The sequence below is a fragment of the Pseudorca crassidens genome, chromosome 19 (assembly GCF_039906515.1).
Source record: "Pseudorca crassidens isolate mPseCra1 chromosome 19, mPseCra1.hap1, whole genome shotgun sequence".
In the NCBI taxonomy this organism is placed as follows: Eukaryota; Metazoa; Chordata; class Mammalia; order Artiodactyla; family Delphinidae; genus Pseudorca; species Pseudorca crassidens.
Genome location: NC_090314.1, coordinates 35,829,283 through 35,852,125, shown reverse-complemented (window position 1 = coordinate 35,852,125; position 22,843 = coordinate 35,829,283). Strand labels below are relative to the sequence as shown.

Below are 22,843 nucleotides of genomic sequence, written 5' to 3'. Positions count from 1 at the left end.
ACACACTCAGAAGTAGTAGTAGGATCATATGGTAGTTTCGTTTTCAATTTTTGGAGGAACCTCCACATCATTTTCCATAGTGACTGCACCATTTTACAATCCCACTAACTGTGCACATGGGTTCCAATTTCTCTGCCCTCACTAACATTTGTTATTCTTTATTTTCGCCATAGTAGCCATCCTAACATATGTGAGGTGGTATCTCACTGTGGTTTGGATTTATATTTCTCTGATTAGTGATGCTGAACATCTTTCATATGCTTATTGGCCATTTGTATATGTCATGCTTTGAAGAAATATCTACTTAAGTCTTTTGCCCATTTTCAGATTGGGTTATTTGATATTTTGTGGAGTTGTAGGAGTTCTTTATAATGCTGGATATTAACACCTTATCAGATACATGACTTGCAAATATTCTCTCCCATTCCATAAACTGCCTTTTCCCTGTTGATTATGTCCTTTGACGCACAAAGGTATTTAGGCTTGATATAGTCCCACTTGTCTATTTTTGCTTCTGCTGCCTATGTTTTTGGTGTCATAACCACAAAATCATTGCCAAATCCAGTGACATGAAGCTTTTCCACTATGTTTTTTCCTAGCAGTTTTATAGTTATAGGTCTTACGTTTTTAATCCATTTTAAGTTATTTTTTGTATATAAGGGTCCAACTTCTTTCTTTTACATGTGGATACCCTGTTTTCCCAATACCATTTGTTGAAGAGAATATCCTTTCCCCATTGAGTGGTCCTGGCACCCTTGTCAAAGATTATTTGAATACGTACACAAGAATTTACTTCTGAACTTTCTATTCTCTTCCACTGGTTTACATGTCTGTCTTTATGACAGTACCACACTGTTTTGATTACTGTAGCTTCGTCATGTTTTGTTCATCCCTCCCTTTATCCAGACTTTGTAGTCCCTCTTATCAGAAGTGAAATATACTTCCCCAGCCTTTGACTTAGGTTCACTTTGTGACTTGCTTTGGCCAAGCAGAAGCTTGAAATATGCTTATGCAATTTAGCTTGCCCTCTGGTGCTTCTTTAATTGCCATAAGAACATGCCTTGACTGGCTCACTGGTCTAAATAGGATGAGAATCATACAGAATACACTTCTACCCACACTATGGTTTATAGTGTGACTAGATTGGCTAACCCCTGGCTAACCTGTAGGTACATTAGTGAGAATACATAACTGTGGTTTTAAACCCCTATGTTTTGGGGTAGTTGTTACACAGCAATAGCTGATACAGAAACTGGCACCAAAGGTGAGGGACTACCATGACAAAAACCTAAATATGTGGCATTAGTTTTGCAATAAGAGGACTGGTAGCAAGGAATATAAAACAGTGAGGAAAATGGTAACCCATGTTACGTAATGGATAAATACTTCATAAAACTTGCCTGAAATAATCTGGAACGCAGAAAACATACCTAAATGAACTTACAGAATTGGGGGAACACATCAAGTGAAAATGTAGTTTGACTGTTACTAGTTACACTAAAAGAAAGAGAAGAACTCAGAAAACAACTTGCTGGTTTGCAACCATAATTTAAGGAAATATAAACAGCCCAAAAACTGTAGGGCTGGAAAAAAAAAAAGTTTCTCAACAAAGCGATGGTGTGGCCTATGTTATAACACAGCTCAAGAAAAACACTAAATCAAGAGTGTGACTCTCGTACCTTTTGTTAATACCAAACATTACTCTTGATACCAGTTGAAACATTAGAATTTTTAAAAATTACTCATAAGTCTCATACATTTATTTTCCTCAAAGAATGCACCTAAAGTAAACAAACATATATGCAACTAATCTCATTACTAAATGTGGGAATGCCTATGAAGCGATATTTGTGCTTTTCTTTCGAGTGTCTTCTGATAGAATTCTTCTGTAACTGTTAAGGTTGAGTTACAGAATGTATAAATACATAACAATTTCTAGATAGTATTTTTATCTTAGCAAACACTAGTGTTTAACTTTTGAGAGGGAAATGCCCATTATGTGTATTGACATAAAACAGGCAGAAATCAATTTTCAAAGCATCTCTCTCTAAACAGCAAAAAAGGATATGAGAATTTAAAAGACAACACGCTAGGGCTTCCCTGGTGGCGCAGTGGTTGAGGGTCCGCGGGTTCGTGCCCCGGTCTGGGAGGATCCCACATGCCGCGGAGCGGCTGGGCCCATGAGCCATGGCCACTGGGCCTGCGCATCCAGAGCCTGTGCTCTGCAGTGGGAGAGGTCACAGCAGTGGGAGGCCCGCATACCGCAAAACAAAAACAAAAACACAACACGCTAAAAAAGTTAAGAAAATTTCATATTAAACTGGTTAGAACGAATATATATTTTTTAACATTACAAGCTTTTTACATATTTTTCAGGTAACATTAAAAGACAAATTTCTTGGTGGGGCAAAATTTAAGAGTATAAAGGGAAATCACTAAAAATACTTTATGTCAAGGAAAACATTTATTAAGGAAATGACTCAAGCAATAATAATCGAAACACAGAGAAATTGTAATTTGATTAGTTTTAGGGATCAAGTAAGTATGCTCTCTATACAAATGATTATGACTGCTGTGTGCTTACTCAGTAACTCAACAGCAAATTCCCAAATCTAAATTGCAAATACTTCCAAGAACATCTGTAAGTTTATGCAACAACCTAAAACAGTCTCATGTTCTTTATCCTTAAAGACAAAGAGGCTAGGAGACCTGAACTTTATATCCTCATACTTAATTAGTGAACTAGAGTTCTTAAAAATACAGCTTTCGGGACTTCCCTGGGGGTCCAGTGGTTAAGACTTTGCCTTCCAGTGCAGGGGGTGTGGGTTCAATCCCTGGTCAGGGAGCTAAGATCCCACATGCCTCATGGCCAAAAAACCAAAACATAAAAAAAAATATAACAAATTCGATAAAGACTTTAAAAATGGTCCACATCTGACTTCCCTGGTGGCGCAGTGGTTAAGAATTCGCCTGAGGGAGGGGACACATGTTCGAGCCCTGGCCCAGGAAGATCCCACATGCCGCGGAGCAACTAAGCCCGTGTGCCACACAACTACTGAGCCTGCGCTCTAGAGCCCGCAAGCCACAACTGCTGAGCCCGCATGCCACAACTACTGCAGCCCGCGTGCCTAGAGACTGTGCTCCGCAATAAAGAGAAGCCACCGCAACAAGAAGTCTGCACACCACGACAAAAAGTAGCCCCTGCTTGCCGCAACTAGAGAAAGCCCGCACACAGCAACGAACACCCAAAGCAGACAAATAAATAAATTTATTTTAAAAAAAAAAGGTCCACATCAAAAAAAAGTCTAAAAAAAAAAATACAGCTTTCAACTGTTTCATTTCATACATAAAATACTAAAAGAGAATCATCTCTCTGCTCCCACTATTTATCTGCACTGCCCTACTTAACAGCAAGCTCTCACTTTCAGTTACCTATTTTAAAAAAAACATCACCTCCTATACTGCTAGCATATGTTTCCAATACAGTCTGATCTAGTTATAAAATGGTTGAAAATAAGCCAAGTTTGTGCATGATATAGGAGGAAAAAACTAAACATTCTAAATATGGGATAAAATTTCTGAAATTCTTACAGAGGTATACCTTGCTTTATTGTACTTCACAGATAATTGAGTGCTTTACAAACTGAAGGTGTATGATAACCCTGCATCGAGCAAGTCTGTCAGCACCATTTTTTCAAGCATAATGTTCACTTCATATTTCTGTGTCACATTTTGGTAATTCTCACATTTCCAACTTTTTCATTATTATACTCGTTACGGTGATCTGTGGTAAGTGATCTCTGATGTTACTACTGCAAAAAAATTACGACTTGCTGAAAGTTCAGATGATGGTTAGTATTTTTTAAATAAAGTATTTTTAATTAAGCTATATACACTGTTTTTTTAGACATAATGCTACTGCACACTTAATAGACTACAGTTAGTGTAAACATAACTTTTAAATGCACTGGAAACCAAATAAATTGTTGTGACTCGATTTATTATATGTGCTGTACTGTGGTAGTCTGGAAAAGAACCTGCAATACCTCCAAAGTATGTCTATATTAAAGGTAATCTAGTCAGAAAATATTATAGGCCAAAGCGAATGTTAGATAATACTGCCATACTAAATTCACAATGTCTTGTCTTTCAAGGAGAGAGATCATTTCATAACATCACCTAATTTTTGGTACTTAGCACTTAGAAAAGTGGAGTTAAAACAAATATGTGCAACTACAATGAGACTCCAAGGTACCGTTAGGCTACTATAAAGTACTGTATACAGTAAAACTGCTCTCCAGGAGCTTTCACTATAATAACCAAAACAAAAAGGCATGAGTTAGGCAGAATTTTACAGATGAAACCTCAACAGATAATCTTCTATTGTAGAAAAATGTTCCTTAAGTACTGAAATTAAACAAAAGATTCTTTATTCTAAGACAGAAAATGAAAATATGCTAATAAAGTTAGCTGTTCTAATAATATAACAGTTATCTATACTGCTTTAGGAGGTACTATATCTAATCTATTTTTAGCACTTCTGTTAGGTAGTTACAGAAAGATGACATCCCATTTTGCTAGTAGGGAATTCAAGGCACAATGAAGTTAAGTGACTTGTCTTAAAATCATAAACCTAGTTAAAGGGAATGCTGACTTAAAATTCTAGTCATCCTAACAACCAATTAAAAATGGATAAAAGACTTGAAGAGACATTTCTCCAAAGATACATAAATAGCCACGGAACATGTGAAAAGATGCTCAACATCATTAATCATTTAGAAAATGCACATCAAAACGACAATGAGATAACCCCTTCACACCCCTAAGGATAGCTACTACTTTTTTAAAAAGAAAGGAAGTGTTGGTGAGGATGTGGAGAAATTGGAATCCTCCTGCACTGCTCGTAGGAATATAAAACGGTACAGCCAATGTGGAAAAGACTTCAGCGATTCCTCAAAAAATAAATAAAAATAGAACTACTGTATGATCTCGCAATTCCACTTCTATGTATATTCCCAAAAGAACTGAAAGCAGATATTTGTACACTATCTACAGCAGTGTTATTCACAATAGACAAAAAGTGGAAACAACCCAAATGTCAGATGCCAGGTGAATGGATAAACAAGATGTGGTATAAAAATACAACGGAAAATTATTCAGCCTTAAAAAGAAATGAAAATGCATGCTGCAACCTAGATGAGAACCTTGAGGACATTATGCTAAGTCAAATAAGCCAGACACAAAAAGACAAATACTATATGATTCCACTTGTGTAAGGTACTTAGAACGGTCAAATTCATAGAGACAGAAAGCAAAATGGTGGTTACCAGGGGCTGGGAGGGGGAGAAAACAGGGAGTTATCATTTAATGGGCAGATTCTCAGTTTAGGATGATGAAAAAGTTCAGTTATCATTTAATGGGCAGATCTTCAGTTTAGGATGATGAAAAAGTTCTGGAGATAGATAATGTGATGGCTGCACAACAATGTGAATATACTTAATGCCACGGAACCATACACTTGAAAAATGGCTAAAATGGTAAACTTTGTTATGTATATTTTACCACAATGAAAAAAAAAGAATCCTATTCTATCATTGGATTGATAAAATTTATGTAATTCGTCCTATATTTCTATTTATGTTGTGTTATCTAATAGCAACACGTTATGGTGATACTTTAAAAATTATGCACAACTCTTTCACAATCATCCATTTTATTATTTGAAATAATTAACATCCCCCCCCAAAAAATCCTAGTCATTCTAATTCCTAGATTTTTATTCCATCAATTCAATAGTTCTCAAACCTGTCTTTCATTAGAATCACACAGAGATCTTTTAAAAATTCCAAAGCCCAGACCACACTCCCAGGTTAATACACAGGTTATTTTTTTAATCTCTCAAGGTGATTCCACATCCGGACAAGTTTGGGGACCACTGCATTAATCTGTATTTCTGTAGCCCTCAGAGTAATTTTTTTTTAAAGTTCTTTTTTTTTTAATATATATATTTATTTATTTTTGGCTGCATTGGGTCTTCGTTGCTGCACGCGGGGCTTTCTCTAGTTGCAGTGAGTGGGGGCTACTCTTTGTTGTAGTGCGCTGGCTTCTCACTGTGGTGGCTTCTCTTGCTGTGGAGCACAGGCTCTAGTCACACAGGCTTAACTCGTTGCAGCATGAAGGCTCAGTAGTTATGGCTCGCGGGCTCTAGAGCACAGGCTCAGTAGTTGTGACGCACGGGCTTAGTGGCTCTGCGGCATGTGGGATTTTCCCGGACCAGGGATGAAACCCGTGTCCCCTGAATTGGCAGGCAGATTCTCAACCACTGCACCATGAGGGAAGACCCCTCAGTCACTTTTTAAATTTCTTGAATTTATAAGTGTAATTTCAATATCAGGTATCCTTGCCATATCTCAATGAACAAAAGATCTATATTAAAATCCAGAATAAAACACCTTATCTGTGATTTTGTACATACTTCTGCTCACTCAGTGAACACAATACTTACATCATACGGTAAAGAATACTTAGAAAGCAATGACATATTATTCTGTTTTACAACTTCAAGTGTTCAGGAAATACAGTATCTCCCTAATATTTTAAATTTTTAAGTCTTCTGTTTTACTATTTCCAATAACTTTAAAAAGATGTAGGTACAGGAGATATAGTGGTCCACAGGGTCCACAATCTGTCTCATATTTTTCATGCCCTATAATCCAGCTCCAATACCTGCAAGAAATATGACCTTGGACAAGTTCCTTAACCTCCCTATGCTTCAGATTTATCAACTGTAAAACTGGAGTAATAGGTCTGTTTTGAGAATTGATTTAATACATATTAAGCCCTGATTTCAAACACTGCTTGGCCAGTTATGCTCATTCCCTTCTCCCCTTCAGAAAAAAAATTTCTCTATTATGGTTCATATCTAAAACCAACAGTTGAAAAAGACAGATTTGTATGAATCGCTAAGAATCATAGTAAGAAATGATAGTAAGAAAAGCTTAATGGGGAGGGAAAAAAGTCTTTCTTAGCACTTCATTTTTTTTCTCATTAATGTTTCTGGAAAGCATGAGAATGTGGAAAACTGACCATGCAAATCCTAATGACTCAAGCATCACAGAGAAATTTCATGGGTCATAAGTACTATTATATATCATCACTTAAGACTTCAGAAATAGGATGCATAATAATCTTGATGACAGACATTAATAATAGACTAGCACAGACAGGCTAAAAGGAGGGAAAACAAGACAGTAACTATGCCCAACTTGGCAAACAGTGGATACCTTGACATAAGATGGAAGTTTCCCCTACCTTTGAGATGCTAGAGTACAGTCACAATTTAGCATACAATTCCAAGAGGGTTCATAAGCCAGACAGAAGAGATCTTTTACCAATAAGCACTACCAAGCCCGGCTGGGCTTCAAGCCCTAGAACTGCGCTGTTAATGCAAACCAATATACAAATGACTATTCAGCACTTGTAAATGTGACCAGACAACGCCGAGGTGTACTCTAAGTACAGAATGCATATTAGATTTCAAAGACTTAGTTAAAAAAGAAAAGAAAAAAAAGAAAATACCTCGCTCATATCATCTTTATATGTAATTACATGCTGAAATAGATATATTAGATTAAATATATTAAAATTAATTTCACTTTTTTAAAAACTTTCTTTAATGTGCCTACTACCAGATTTAAAAACACATATGCGGGCTTCCCTGGTGGCGCAGTGGTTGAGAGTCCGCCTGCCGATGCAGGGGACATGGGTTCATTACCCGGTCTGGGAAGATCCCATATGCCGCAGAGCGGCTAGGCCCGTGAGCCATGGCTGCTGAGCCTGCGTGTCTGGAGCCTGTGCTCCGCAACGGGAGAGGCCACAGCAGTGAGAGGCCCGCGTACCGCAAAAAAAAAAAAAAAAAAACACCACATATGCGACTTACATTATATTTCGACTCACATTGTACTTCTATTAGACAGTGCTACCTTAGAAGACAAGAAGAAAGGAACTGAGTCCTTAGAAAACATAACAGTGATAGCTCTTAGCTTCCCTAGAAGTTCAGGTTTTCAGAGGTATTGAGGAACCCAACCAAAGGACATCCTAAAGCTATATAAAATGGCTACTAATATGCCACCTTAAATCTTGTGGTGCTTATATTTAATGAAAATGGAGATAAAGAGACTGTGTAAAAGCCACAGGTGTGGCAGAAGATAAACATAGCTTTATGGTAAAATTTAAAGTATAGTCTTTCATTTACTGCCAAAAATAAAACAAAAAAACCTTGACTGACTTCTTTAGTGATGCTCCTAAGGTATTATTTTAATTATAAGTGTAAAGGCTCTGGTGGAAGCAATACCATCCAAAAGAACTTTCTGCAATGATAGAAATATTCTCTACCTACACTACCCAATACAATAGCCAGCCGTCATAAGAGCATTTGAAATGCGGTCTGCCCAACTGAGGAACTGAATTTTTATTTTTTCAATTAATTGAAATTTAAATAGCTACAACTGGCTGGTGGTTACTATAATAACAACAGAGTTCTAAATAAAAATGGCCAGGTTCCTGACCAATCACCATACTAAAGCCTGCAACTTCAGAGCTATTCACATACACAGGACTTCCAGTCAGCATTTTAGTGCCCAAAAGTCTTAAGAGTAGAAAAGGAGGTAATTCAGACATTCAGGAGCTCAAAAATATTACTTCTTATGTACTTCAGGAAACTACAGGTAGATGGGCACTACCAAAACAGTAAGACAAAAAAAGAAAACATGAGATCCAGAAAATAAGCGATCCAACACAGACCAAAAGGCGACGAGAATTCCCAAGATGACTGCTGTGAAACAGGCCTTATAGAACAAGAAGTCCAAACTGGACTTTATACTTCTGGTACATAGCCTAGGGGCAAATTACCAATAAGTACATAGATCAGGGTTCAGAAAACTTTATCTGTAAAGAGCCAGAGAAATATTTTAGGCTAAATATTTTAGGCTTTGTGGAGTCATCTGTCTCTTGTCACAACTATTCAATTCTGCTGTAGTGTGAAAGCAGGCATAAAATAATCCAAATGAAGGAACAGGGCTGTGTTACAATAAAAATTTTATTTACAGAAACAGGTGGCAGGCTATATTTGCCCTGTGGGGTGGTAGTTTACCAGCCCCTGGCATAGATAATTAAGTGAAAAAAGAGATAATCATTAACACTGGGGAAAACAAAATTATAGAGAGGAAATGGAATGTAATCTTAATATAGCAAATGGCTCACTGAAAATAATATTTATAAAATTATAGTAATAGAAACAATAGGTATTGTTTTTACCAAATCTCATAACTATATTGGGAAAAAAGAGAAGGGAAGAGGGAACAGAGTATATAGGTATGCCGATGTCTAAGCATCTGGGGTAGTTAGATAGCTAAACCATTAATAGAAAGTCAATAGATTAAATCCTGAATAACTGAAATAACAGAAAACTCAGGAATCAGCACAGTATTTGCTTATAAGTTTTTAAATACATAAATTAAAAGACAGTTAAAAGAATTAAAAGGGACTGCCTCTGAGGAGCACATCTAGTAGTTGGGCTCAGGATTATAGCATTTCATTTTAAATCTTGGTAATCAGCTTGACTTCTTAAAACTATATAAATATATACAGTGAACAATGCTAATTGCCTACGTGATACTTATTCCCCTTCCTCTAATTAACTGCCTACCTAGTATCTATTCTCCATTTCTTACTAATCAGAGCCTTATTTTGCTCAGAGTGGCAATGTTCCCATATAAAAAAATATTTCTCTCAGTAGTACAGCCAATTAAACGTCAGCTAAAGTTTCCAGAAAAGAATCTACTTTCTGATCCAAGGGTCATCACTTCTCACTTCCTCTCTCCCTTCCTCTTCCTGCCTGGAATCCACTGTGAGTGAGGTTTGGAGATGCAACACTTACTGGGGCCATGACGATAAAACCCAAAGGCTAAAGATGAAAGAGCAGAAAACTCGAGGGAACCTTAGTTTTTGATGACGTTATTGAACAGATTATCTACCTGCAGACTCCCTGCTATTGAGAAAATTCAATTCCTACATAAGCCAGGTAGTTAGGTTTTCTGTCATTTGCAACTGAATGCACTCCTAACTTGTACGATTAATTATTCTGTTGACAATAAAGGCTTATTTTAATTTTCAGAGAGAAAAAAATGAAAAGAGTCTTGATTTCTCCAGGCTTACCTGGTCATCCATTTCACTGAAACTAATAAGAGAAGTCTGAAAAAATTTCAGGTGCGCATGAAAAGAGATGTGCACGTGATGTAAAAAAATGACATCTCAACAATGATTACAGTCACAACCAATACTTCATATCCTCACATCATTTAGGGAAAACTAAAATTTCCTTCATTTTCTCTTTTTCCCACATCCCATCTTACTCACCACTGTTTCATCTCTCTTCAAGTCTCACTAATTCAACAACTGCTTGGGACTAAATCATCTAACAGATCGTGCCTTATATTATTTAAATCAGAGAACTGTAGTAACCTAAAGCTTTTACGACTACAGGTCTTAAAGTCTTCTGTGCATCTGTAATTATCCTATAAATTAAGTGTCCTAAATTTGCCTAATTCAAAGTTGAAGAAAATTGAAAAACACCCCAAAAGTAAACATGTCTTATATAGAAAATTACAGATTTAAATTAATTTAATTAGAGCAAAAACAGAGGCTTGAGAATGAGAAGGATTACCTCAACCCAAAACATGACTACAGATCACCATCTAAGAACAAATATTAATACTGCTTAATTTTAACAGAGTACCATGACTGTATTTCCACTAGTACTAAAGAAGTATACTTCAGGGCTTCCCTGGTGGCGCCGTGGTTGAGAGTCTGCCTGCCGATGCAGGGGACACGGGTTTGTGCCCCGGTCTGGGAAGATCCCACATGCCGCGGAGCGGCTGGGCCCGTGAGCCATGGCCGCTGAGCCTGTGCGTCCGGAGCCTGTGCTCCGCAACGGGAGAGGCCACAACAGTGAGAGGCCCGCGTACCGCCAAAAAAAAAAAAAAAAAAAGTATACTTCAATGCATAAGTCTCTGCTTTTCATCCCACATTTTTTCTACCATCCCAGAACAAAACTTAGGCCACTGCATTGACACACAGCCTAACCTCACTGCAAGAAAATTATTCAAATGTGTAAAAGAAAGAATGAAGGGGTCCAAGAAAACTAAATACTTATAGTACTTTGCCAAACTTAACCTCCTGAATGTCTGCAAGATATTAATTTATCACACATTTTCTATAAAGTCATTAAAATTAACAAGCCTAAAGAAATATCAAGTAAGAGTTTAAATAAGATAGCTTACCTTTTATTTATAGGTTTTTCATCTTTTTCATAAGGCTTTACAAACCACTTGCCAATACGTACAAAGTTCCGGTTCATTAAACACCGTTCCAACAGATTATGAACTGCTTTGAAAAGCAAAGTACGGCATTCATAGGAAAGTCCATTCTCCCACACTCCATCTTCCTCTTCTATAAAAGAAATGAAAGAAACAAAAGGTAACACTGTGGCACTATATCTACTTAGAGCTAAGTAAAAAGTGTGATAGTTTAACCCCTAAATTCATAAACCCTACTTCACCTCAGAATAGTGAGCTACAATCACTTCGGTATCTCTCTAGACATTAAAATATCAGGTTTCAAAGCTACTCCATAGAGAATAAAAGGCCAAAGTGCCATGTATTCTATTAAATTACCAGAAAATTATTTTTCCACCATATAAAAAGGCAACAATATACTGCAAACTGACTGATTTGGTTTCTGTATAAATGTAAAGGACATTTGTATAACCAAGGGAAATAATACACATTCTACACCTAAGATGCCAATTTCTAAGCTGGCTCACTTGTTAGTTACTTTACAAAACGGACCTTGCCAAAAAAACTAGACAGTTAATAATTAAACTCAAAATATTTTATGTCCATCAGCATTCTAATCCATGACTCAACTATAAAAATAAGTGATGGATAAAAAGGAAGCTTTTGGCAAAGAGCCCAACAAGCAGTGCATTATCAGCCACCTTAGGTCTCATTACAACCTAATGATTCCCATGTTTACTATTCAGTATAGGATTCTCTACTTGGGGGGAGAAACTTAAAAATTCAAAGACAAATTTTAAATGGCACATCTGATATAAAGTTATAGCAATCTTCACTAACTATACAGCCTCAATTTTTCCAGCAAATCTATTAACCACCCAAGTGAAGTTACCAAAACAAAAACAACAACAACAAAAAAAATGCAGTCAGGGCTTCCCTGGTGGTGCAGTGGTTGAGAGTCCGCCTGCCGTGGCAGGGGACGTGGGTTCGTGCCCCGGTGCAGGAAGATCCCACATGCCGCGGAGTGGCTAGGCCCGTGAGCCATGGCCGCTGAGCCTGCGCTCAGCAACGGGAGAGGCCACAACAGTGAGAGGCCCGCGTACCGCGTGCGAAAAAAAAAAAATGCAGTCATTTTGATATAAGTATGGATGTAGTTCAGAAAAAAACGCTTTTTACTCTCTATCCATCTCATACCTATAACAAAGTATCCAAGGAATCCTACTATAAATGATAGCTACTACCGTCAGCATTTTAACTTTTGTAATATTTTAAACTGCTATTTCAAATATAATTTAGTATCCTTCTATAACTTCTATAACTTTATAAACATTTTATAAATATGGGTCTTCTTTCAATTTAAGTAAAAATAATCTTTCTTAATTAAACACTAAAAATGTATGTAACATTCCAATAGAAAAATAATAAACTAAGATGCTTTTGAATAAAAGCAGAGACATATTAAGAGTGACACATGGTTTATATTCATAACTTACAAAACAAATGGGCAGAATAAACATTAACTCAAAAGCATGACAGTGGACTTTAACTGCACTAGAAATTTGTGCCACTACAAAGGTTAATGTTGATTTTATGTTGCTCTTTAAAGTGTTTCCTAAATTATAGTTGAAGTCTTTCAAATAAACTAATTGTATTTTTTCAAAAAAGGTAAGCTCTTAAAAAATGAGGTAAGCTTTAGAAAATGACAATACTTGAGAGTTGAAATAATTTGTAAATCATTAATAATAAACAGAGAAAGGTCTTCACATTCTACTATATTACAGACATCCTTATCTACTTCCATTTAAAGCCAAAATTTTACAAGTTTCACTTTATTAAAGAAAACAGGCTAGAAGAAAAGGGAAGTGGCACATAGTGATTTCACTTTATTTAGAAGGTCACAAGCATATTTGTGAGTTGCTGAGAGAAAAAAAAGTGAATCTTTTGCAATCTGCTTTCAGCCTAATCAGGTTCTATTATTTCAAAATTAAATACCTACAACATTAAGAGATTTATCTAAAGTTATGTGATTTATGATTACTAAAAGTACACATATTCTTAATTCCAAGAGAATTATGCCGAATTCTTCACTTCTTCATAACCTATTTAGTGTACTTTTACTTTTATTGCCTTTTACCTCAAAAATCCTTACCTTCTAGGAAGCACAATGGAGTAACATTTGTCATACGTAAGTAGCCCCTACCAAAATCTTTTTTCTGACTACTTCTAAGTTTTAAACCAACAAAGAACCAAGACACACAGTTTACCATTACATTTCAAAGTTGTACAGTCACTATAAACTTCAAATATCAGAAAATTATTCACTGAAAACTTGAGACTGAATTTGCCTTCTTCCCCAAAAGAGTAAAAAATCTTTAGAATAGTAAGTAATACGACTGTATTACATAAATACAATTTATATAAATTTTCACATAAAATTCTGAATATTTTATGGTTTTATTTTTAAAAATCTATTTCAGTTAAACCTGTACTTAAATAGTTTAAGAATATAAATATAGTTTAGAAAATTAACCAGTATTAATATTCAAGCATTTCTCCCTCATTGCTCTAAATTTTTGTCTAGAGAAACTCAGGTGAACTTACTACTCATTTTACATTATACCCTCAAATGCCCACAATGCTCATTAACACTAAATGGGAGTTACGCATAAAACAAACAGACCACTTGTTAGGATTTTCTAAGGCCAACAAATATCTTGAGTATATCTTCACCTATATGGTTGGTAACTAAGCAACCACCACAAAAGTAACATAATTTCATTTTTCATTGCTGAGGAAATAATAATTCCTAATAACATTCAGTGAAAAGCTTGAAGGGTTTTTTTTTGGGGGGGGGTGTCACTTAGCAACAAGAAGCCTACTGAGCCAAGCTTCTATTTTGATATTATAACCATAATAAAAGTACTTCTACATGTTGTATTCAGAGATATAAAAAGTGAAATGGTGGGATTAAGCCTCCGCGCTCCAATGCAGGGGGCCCGGGTTCGATCTCTGGTCACGGAACTAAAACTAGATCCCACATGCCGCAACTAAAGGAGCCCACATGCTGCAACTAAACAATTCCCTCAGAGCTTCCCTGATGGTGCAGTGGTTAAGAATCTGCCTGCCAATGCAGGGGACACGGGTTTGATTCCTGGTCTAGGAAGATCCCACATATCGGGAAGCAACTAAGCAACTAATGAGCCTACGCTCTAGAGCCTGCGAGCCGCAACTACTGAAGCCCACAAGCCTAGGGCCTGTGCTCCGCAACAAGAGAAGCCACCGCAGTGAGAAGCCCTTGTACTGCAACGAAGAGTAGCCCCCGCTCGCTGCAACTAGAGAAAGCTCGAGGGCAGCAGCGAAGACCCAACGCAGCCAAAAATAAAATAAATAAAATTTAAAAATGAATAAAAGATCCCCTCATGCCACAACTAAAGATCCCGCATGCCACAACTAAGACCCAGCACAGCCAAATAAATAAATCAATAAATATTAAAAAAAAAAAAAAAGAAGAGTGAAATGGTACAACTAAGCCACCCAAGACATAGTGATATGCACCTCTTACATTAATTAAAATAAGTCCTTGAATCTCAACACCAGTATTGTAACAGAAAAGGGAGGGAGAAGGAACACATAGCAAATCTTTACCTAGCTCTTTTGAACTTAATCAACCATACCCTACTGGAAAAAGTCTGCTTAATATATTTAAATAAATGTTTTCCTCCTCTTGTATCTGTATCCCCAGAGAAAACAGTTTCAATTCTGTGTTTTTAGTACTGTTCCATTACCCTTAGCATTAGAACTCTTAATCGTCATTACTTGAAAAAATTTTACAAAGTATTTGAAGAAAACAATGCATAAGTTCAAATGCTAAATTTGATTTCCATAAAAAAAATTTTTCTGAGGATACATATTATAGTGATGCAAAAGTATATGACAGGTCATCAGAATAATTTTCCATGAGTGGGGGAAAAAAAACAAAAAAAGTTGATATACCTAGCACTTGTACTCAGTTTTCTCACAACTGACATCTTTAAATATCTCCACGGCGGTAAGCCAGTAAAAAAGGAATCTTTTCCTAAGTAAGTCTGCCAAACTATTAAAATGCAACATGCACTAATGAATAATAAATGGGCCAAAAATGATCACTGTAGAAAATACTGTGTATGTAAAGAGAAATGTTTAAATGTGTAGCTCAGTGTCTGTCTTGAACAACAATTGCCCATTCATAAGCTATTCATTCAACAAATATTACTGACAGCCTTAAACTGGCAGCATTACTGATCGGCAAAACCTGAAAAATTTTGGTTTAAAAGAAGCCTAATATGCTTACCTTTCATTTGAAGATTTAAAAGACACACTTTCCTGCTCAAAACTGATAGTACACAAAAAAGCATGGCAAACAAAGTTGTCCCTAGAGATTAGCAAACATAAAAAGTTGGGTCACAAGTAAATTATGGAACAGAAGACAGAAATGAATTAACTCTCTTCGGCTACCTGGGGAACAAAACAATTTTTTAGTTTGGCTGACACTAAACTCCTATATTTGGCTGCTATTTACCTATTTGTCAACCTTGTTAAAGCTGCCACTTAAGGTTAAATTCCACTGTAATTAATACCCTTCAGGGCTTCCCTGGTGGCGCAGTGGTTAAGAATCCACCTGCCAATGCAGGGGACATGGGTTCGAGCCCTGGTCTGGGAAGATCCCACATGCCGCAGAGCAACAAAGCCCGTGAGCCACAACTACTGAGCCTGTGCTCTAGAGCAACAAGAGAAGCCACTGCAATGAGAAGCCTACGCACAGCAACGAAGAGTAGCCCCCTCTCTCCGCAACTAGAGAAAGCCCGTGCACAGCAACAAAGACCCAGTGCAGCCAAAAATAAATTAAAAAAAAAAAATCCTTCAGTAAAAGCATCCAAAATTAAATTCTAAGACTAAACAACGGCCTGTTTAGTTTGACACTATTTACAATGAAATTCTGTTATAATGAAAAGTATTTGGACATGTTGCTGAAATCCCATATATATACCACAGGAGCCAGGAAAAATAAATATTTTTAGCCCGGACTGATTCTGTTTTTTCAGTTCTCAAGGTATCAGTTTTCTCAAAGAGTCTTATCACATTCTAGCTACTATGATTTTCTTTTTAAGATGCAAACCTCAGAGAGGGAGCAGTTGTTTTTATTTTTGTTTCAAGGGAAAAACTAAAAGCCAATGATGACAGCAATAAAATTCAAAAAAGGGTAAGGCACAGAATAAAAATACCCACAAAACTCTTCTCCTTTGAGAACACACTAATAATAATGAAACAACTTTGCTCTGAAGCAAACTAACAGTACACTTAAAAGAACCAATATAAAGACTTTTGACCAGAGGAATTAAACTAAAATTTTCCCACCACCACATTTACATCTCTATCACACAACCACTGAATGAGGACTGCTACAAAGTTTAAATTTAAAAAAATTAAAATTTAAGGCTTCCCTGGTGGCACAGCGGTTAAGAATCCACCTGCCAGTGCTGAGGACACAGGTTCGAGCCCTGGTCTGGGAGGGTCCCACATGCCGCGGAGCAACTAAGCCTGTTGCTCCGTGAGCCACAACTACTGAGCCTGCGCCCTGGAGCACGTGCTCCGCAACAAGAGAAGCCACCACAATAAAGAGTAGCCCCTGCTCACCGCAACTAGAGAAAGCCTGCCTGCAGCAACAAAGACCCAACACAGCCAAAAATAAATTAAAATAAAATAAATTTATTTAAAAAAAAATTAAAATTTAAAAGGTTGTAATCAAAGAGGAGTTCTGTTCTCCAATTCTTTTTCTATCAAAACATATGGATACTGATCCAACTATCCATTCTCTTAGAGGGAACAGAGTAAAAAGTAAAAGAAAAAAAGTGTTTGGCTTTGGGATTCAAAGGACATTATGAACAAATTATCTTTCTGGAATGTTAACAGTTAGGCCAGTACTAGTTAGCACAAATCCTGACCCAAAAATCATCAAGTCTTTGCAAATTACTAAATACGACTACTGCTACAAAACAGGTAACTGAGAGTTAAAGTATGTATCAAATCAGATCTGGTTTGCTGTAACAGACTTTCACCAATTAGCAATAAAACCAGTTTACATTCTATTTCTACATATCAGCAAATCTTGAAAGGAAGGTGACCCAAACATGTGCTACATGTAAGAGGCAGGCAGAAATTTAAAAGGCACTATGGAACCTGACCGAACTCTTCAGAACTATCAAGATCATCAAAAATAAAGCAAGTCTGAGAAACTGTCACAGTCTAGAACAGTTGAAGGAAACACGACAACTAAACGTAATATGGTATCTTTGATAAGATCATAGGATAGAAAAAGGACATTAGGTAACAATAAAAGAAAACCAAAGAAACTATCAATTTTAGGTAATACCAATGTATCAATACTGGTTCATTAGCTGTGAAAAATGTACATTTTGATGGAAGATGTTAACAATAAAAGAAATTAGGTGAGGGTTGTTATTCAGGAACTCTCTATACTATCTCTAACTTTTATGTAAATCTAAAAATATTTTAAAACAAAAAGTTACTTTTAAAAAATACACTATGGATGACACAAAGGAGATTAACGGGGTTAAGCAAAGGCAACTCTGTACTTTTATTACTGAGTTAATAAGAAAAACTGAGAATTCTGATCTGCAAAAAGGAATGCCTCCCTCCTTCCCTCACCAACAAGAGGGGCACCATTATCACCATAATCACAAATATTTCAGTCACAAGATCTGGTAGGTGCTGAAGCAAACAGAAGGACACTGCCTGTGAAGAGCAGGCTGAAACTAAATTAACCAGCTTTCTGTTACCACCTGGGTCATTCCGGTTCCCTTTTCCTCACTACTACACCTCCACTTGGAACTCAGGATTGCCTCCTGCAGCTGATGCCACCCCTACTGTCCAGCTGCTCTCTTCTCAGGGGAGCTTAAAAGAAGGGGATAGAGTGCCACAGATGGGAAGAAATGAAAAAGGGGTTAGCTAGAGAGACAGAGGCAGACTAATTACCCCAAAAGGGAGGCAGACGGTGTCCCTGGAGCAAACAAAAGGGCGCGACAAATATACTCTATCAGCAAAGACCTTATTATTCTCTAAGATATGTCTGATTTAGGTAAAAACATTCTAAAGTAAATGACAAGTTAAAAAAAAAAGCTAAAACATTATAAAAATACCATTGGCTACACCACCTGTTTAAAACAGTATAGGACAGACTTGGAACAGTAAATATGATTACATACAACTACTAATATATTTTTCTTTACTACTTCAATTGCTTTCACTCTGATAAACTCTTAGTATTCAATGGCATTCAGCAAAATCTGACAAGTAAAGCCTAACCTTCCAAAATTACTTTCATTATGTTCAAATCAATATTTTAAGGTGTCGGTATTACCATTTTTAAGAAAATATGCTAAAAAACAGTTAAACTAGAGAAGAAATTTTTTTTATATAACTGAAGTTTCAGGAGAAAACATATTTAAACACATAACATAAAACATCGAAAAAAAATACCCACATAATATTTTAATATACATCAAAACAACTTACATTTAATTTTACTTTAATTTTACTGATTTGCTCATAAGATTATTTCTCTAACTTTTCAGATTATGATTCCATGTCCCACTGTAAAAGCTAACAAGTTGGCACTGTTTCATATCAAAGACAGTCTTTGATGGAACAGTATCTAAAATAAAAGTATCACTTTCCAAGAATAAGAAAATTAACATATGCATTCATATGTTAATAATGTAACAGCCACAAATAAAAATAATAAAGTAACTATATGCTTGGGGAAAAAAACACGTGAAAGTTACAATACAACATTTCTAGATCCTTCTACAACTGTTTACACATTCATACAGAAGACAGCAGTGGCAGAACTGACTCAAAGATGAGTTACACTTGGCTTCCAAAGTATTTTATGACTTTGTTAGGAAATGCTCCCCAATTCCATTTTTCTTAAGTTAATTAACGTAACATGCCTTCCTTGGGCCCTGTCTGCCAGAAATTCATGAGAAAGCTGGGTGGTAAAAGAATAAAGTTATTCAAGGCTTAAAAAACCTGCCATAATATGCATAATTTTAAGTAAAATAAAATAACCCCAGTGAACTAAAACATGAAGCTGAATTTTTATCTGGTTTCATACTCAACAATGTTCCACCAAAAAAATCTTAATTTTTAATACAAATGTTTTTAAGAAAAGTATACAACATTGCTATATCGTCAGTTAGAAATAAGTTGCTTTCACCTGACAGGTCATGGTGAATAAGGTCAGCAAAATTGGGGTCTTCGCCCCACCAAAATATCCACAATTCTCTTCTTCCAGGTCTTTGATCTCGCCGCCAAACACCAAGTACGTCTGCCTTAAGGCAGCGACTAAAACTGCTCAAAATGGGGTCTTCCTCTGTCACCGGAAACAGAATGGGGGCAGAAGTTGGGCCTTGCCATACATATCTTTTCCATTTAATTCCCGTCAAGTCAGCCTGAAGAAAAGAAAGCATGATTTTTTTTATCACTGCGTATTCATTCAAAATCAAAAGTACTCACTATTAAAGTCCCTTATTTCATTAAGACATTACAATTTTTCAACATATGCTTACGATATTAAAGCAGACTGACCAAAAAAAAAAAGCTTATTCTGATAATTCAGCAACCAAAACTTAAAGGAAAAAAACAAACAGTTAAAAAATTAATGCTGACATGTCACTGAATAGCAAGTCAATAAATGTGTCCCAAGGAGAAATAAAAGAAACTTAACAATGTTAAATATAAACATGTACTTTAATGCTGCACACTGAGTAAACATTTACTCTCTGTCCTAAGTTCTGCTCTAACTGGTTACATTTGTTTCTTGGTGTCAAACTTATACCAAAATTAACTTTTAAAGATTCATCATTCCATGTTTATAGAAGTCATGGCTCTAATGAAATGTGAACTACATTTGAAAAAAATCTTGTTAAATCTTTACACATCCCTTTTAGGAAAAGTCAAATAGCTGCTTACAAAGAACCATCAGATTTGTGCTAGTCTTATCTTCAAAGAACCTGATCCTAAAAGTACCAAAAATAGACTGAGGTGAAGAAGACAGAAACGTAAAACCCGTTTGTCTTATTACATCTGAAGAGATGCTGATTAATGGATATTGTACAAGAAAACATTTTATAAGGGGGAAAGGCGTTAAAGAGCTCTACGTAGCATTGTGAAAGTAATTCATCAGAGCAAATTCAGTAACTCTTTAATATAACTTAAAGGTGCAAAGCCTAAGGTGCCAAAAATGAAACTGCTGATACACGACTGGCAGTTTACACTTGCCAACTAGTTGTGCTCCGCCCACTCAATTCACTTACCTATCACACACTCTCTTAATATTTCTCATAGGACAGGGAAATCGAAAAAAGAAAGTTACCGAAACTTTAAATCATTTATGAAGCTAAGCTACTATCTAATTGAAGACTGAATTTTGCAACAGTTGGTACTTTGAAAGTCTTTATTGGATGTTCCCAGACCTGGGCCAACCTACACAATTGTCTTCCCTACATCCAGCTTCCCCTGACTTTTCAATAAAAGGAGGAGCAGCCTCCTCAAAACATTCTAAAAACGCAGGCAGAACAGACAAATATCAAAACATTCAGTACAGAACCGCAGAACCTCCTCCATCAGCCCGCTCCACTCTCACACAAACATAACGTTCTAATAAAAGCAAGACGGCCAGAAACTGTCAAAATGGCAAATTCTTTGCAGAGTTTAAAAGAGAAAACATATGAAATGGCATTTACTTTTTTTTTACACAGAGTCTGAAGTCACCCAAGGAAGAAACTAGCCCCCTACAGTTTGACTCATATGAAAAAACGCAAAACGAAAAGAGTGCTTAAGTTCCGGGGTCCTGTTTACTGGGAGAAACCAAATGAGCAGAGTGAGGCAGTGGGAGAACGGGCGACAGTGGAAAGTGGGAGGAGGGGGTACATGGTCAACAAGGAGAAAAGCAACAGTTAAGCAAGAAACACAGAGGGAAATGCTAGCGTCCTGCCAGATAAGGAGCCCAAGTTGAAGACAAGACTACGGTGAGGAAAAAGGAGTCGGAAACAAGAAAAAAGGCCGACACTCCTAAAACAGAGCCCAGGACGGCGGGGGTGGAACGCGTCTCCGGGCTGGTGCCGAGCTTGCCGCGGCGCCGGCTCCGGCTGGGCCTCGCCCGGGGACTCGGGCATCTGGATCCGACCCGGACCCCCTCCCCCACGGCCCAAGGGCGCACCTCGCGGCCCCTCCCCCACCGCCCACTCGCCGCGGCCCCCGCCCGTCACTCACCAGGCAGAAGAGGTTACAGTGACAATCTTCCAGGCTGGCCCCGTTCGGCACGAAGGAGGAACTCATCGTCCCTCACAGCAGCCGCCGCCGGCGCCACAACCCACCATCCGCCATTACCGCCGCCTCCGACCAGAGAGAGAAACACAGACACCGGGGAGGGCGGGGGGGTGGTGGTTGGGGGGGGGCGGTGGAAGAGGAGGCCGCCGGGCCGCCAGCCCTCTCCACCCACCCCCCCGCCGCCGCGAGCAGCCCCCGCCGCCCGGCCGGCACCCAGCCGCCCGGGGCCGAGGGCCGGAGGCGGGAGGGCCGCGCCGCGCTCGCCCCGCCGGCCGGACTGAGGCCGCCGCGGAGCCCGCGGACGCTCGTCCCTCTCTGGGGGACAGAGGGGATGTGTGCCCCTGCCACAAGAAAAAATAATAAATTACACAATAAATAATTAAAATCGAGTCCGAGAGGGCAGAGCCCAAGCCCTGGAGGGTTCTCCCGGGCAAAGAGGCGCCCGCAGAGGGGCGGGAAGGGCGAGAACGGGGAGAGAAGCCGAGGCCCCCGGCCCGGCAGCGGCGATGTCCTTAAGCCCAGAGTCTCCTCTGTGGCGGAGGTGGTGGCGGCGTCTGCGGGCTCAGACCATTCTCTGGCTGTGTCTTCGTGTCGTCCCTGAGCCGAGCCGAACCACCGTCCGCTCTCCTGCGGCCTCACCTCCGGGACGCCGTAGACTCCCCCATTTTGTGGGCCCAGCGGGCGGTGTTTTTCCCCCTTTAATCCGAATTCACGGGTTTTCCCTTCGCTTTAATGGCGGCCACAGGGACCAGCTCGCCCTCTCTGCTCGCCCATTGGCCGCCTGAAGGTCACATGGGCCCGGGTCTCCGTGGGGAGGAGGAGAGAGGAGGGAGCGAGGGAGGGCCGGGAAGCTTTCAGCAGAGGCGGTGAGCCCAGGGGCACAGGGTAGCCAGCTGGTGGCCACTAAAATAGCGCCATCTGCTGGGTGCCCCGGCCAGTGTGGGATGACCCGGGCCCTGGCGCTATCTTTCTCCTTGCCGGAGAATTTACAGTACAAGAGGGTTCACATCACAAATCTGAGAATTACGTTGAAATCAGTTTGAATTCTTTGGAAGAGAAAGTGTTGCAAAAATTCCAAGCCATTCTCATTTATTCCACAA

At 38.3% G+C, this 22,843-nt stretch overlaps 1 protein-coding gene across 1 annotated transcript in view; it reads right to left on the bottom strand.

The window, feature by feature from the left end:
- MED13 (mediator complex subunit 13) overlaps window positions 1–21,857 on the bottom strand; it is a 94,402-nt gene extending 72,545 nt beyond the window's left edge. The window contains exons 1-3 of the mRNA XM_067714517.1: window positions 21,687–21,857; window positions 19,630–19,864; window positions 11,340–11,508 (exon numbers count right to left, since the gene is read on the bottom strand). Coding sequence (XP_067570618.1) covers window positions 11,340–11,508; window positions 19,630–19,864; window positions 21,687–21,752 — 470 coding nt within the window. The 5' untranslated portion in view covers window positions 21,753–21,857. The remainder of the gene's footprint in view (window positions 1–11,339; window positions 11,509–19,629; window positions 19,865–21,686) is intronic.
- Window positions 21,858–22,843: the final 986 nt, after the last annotated feature.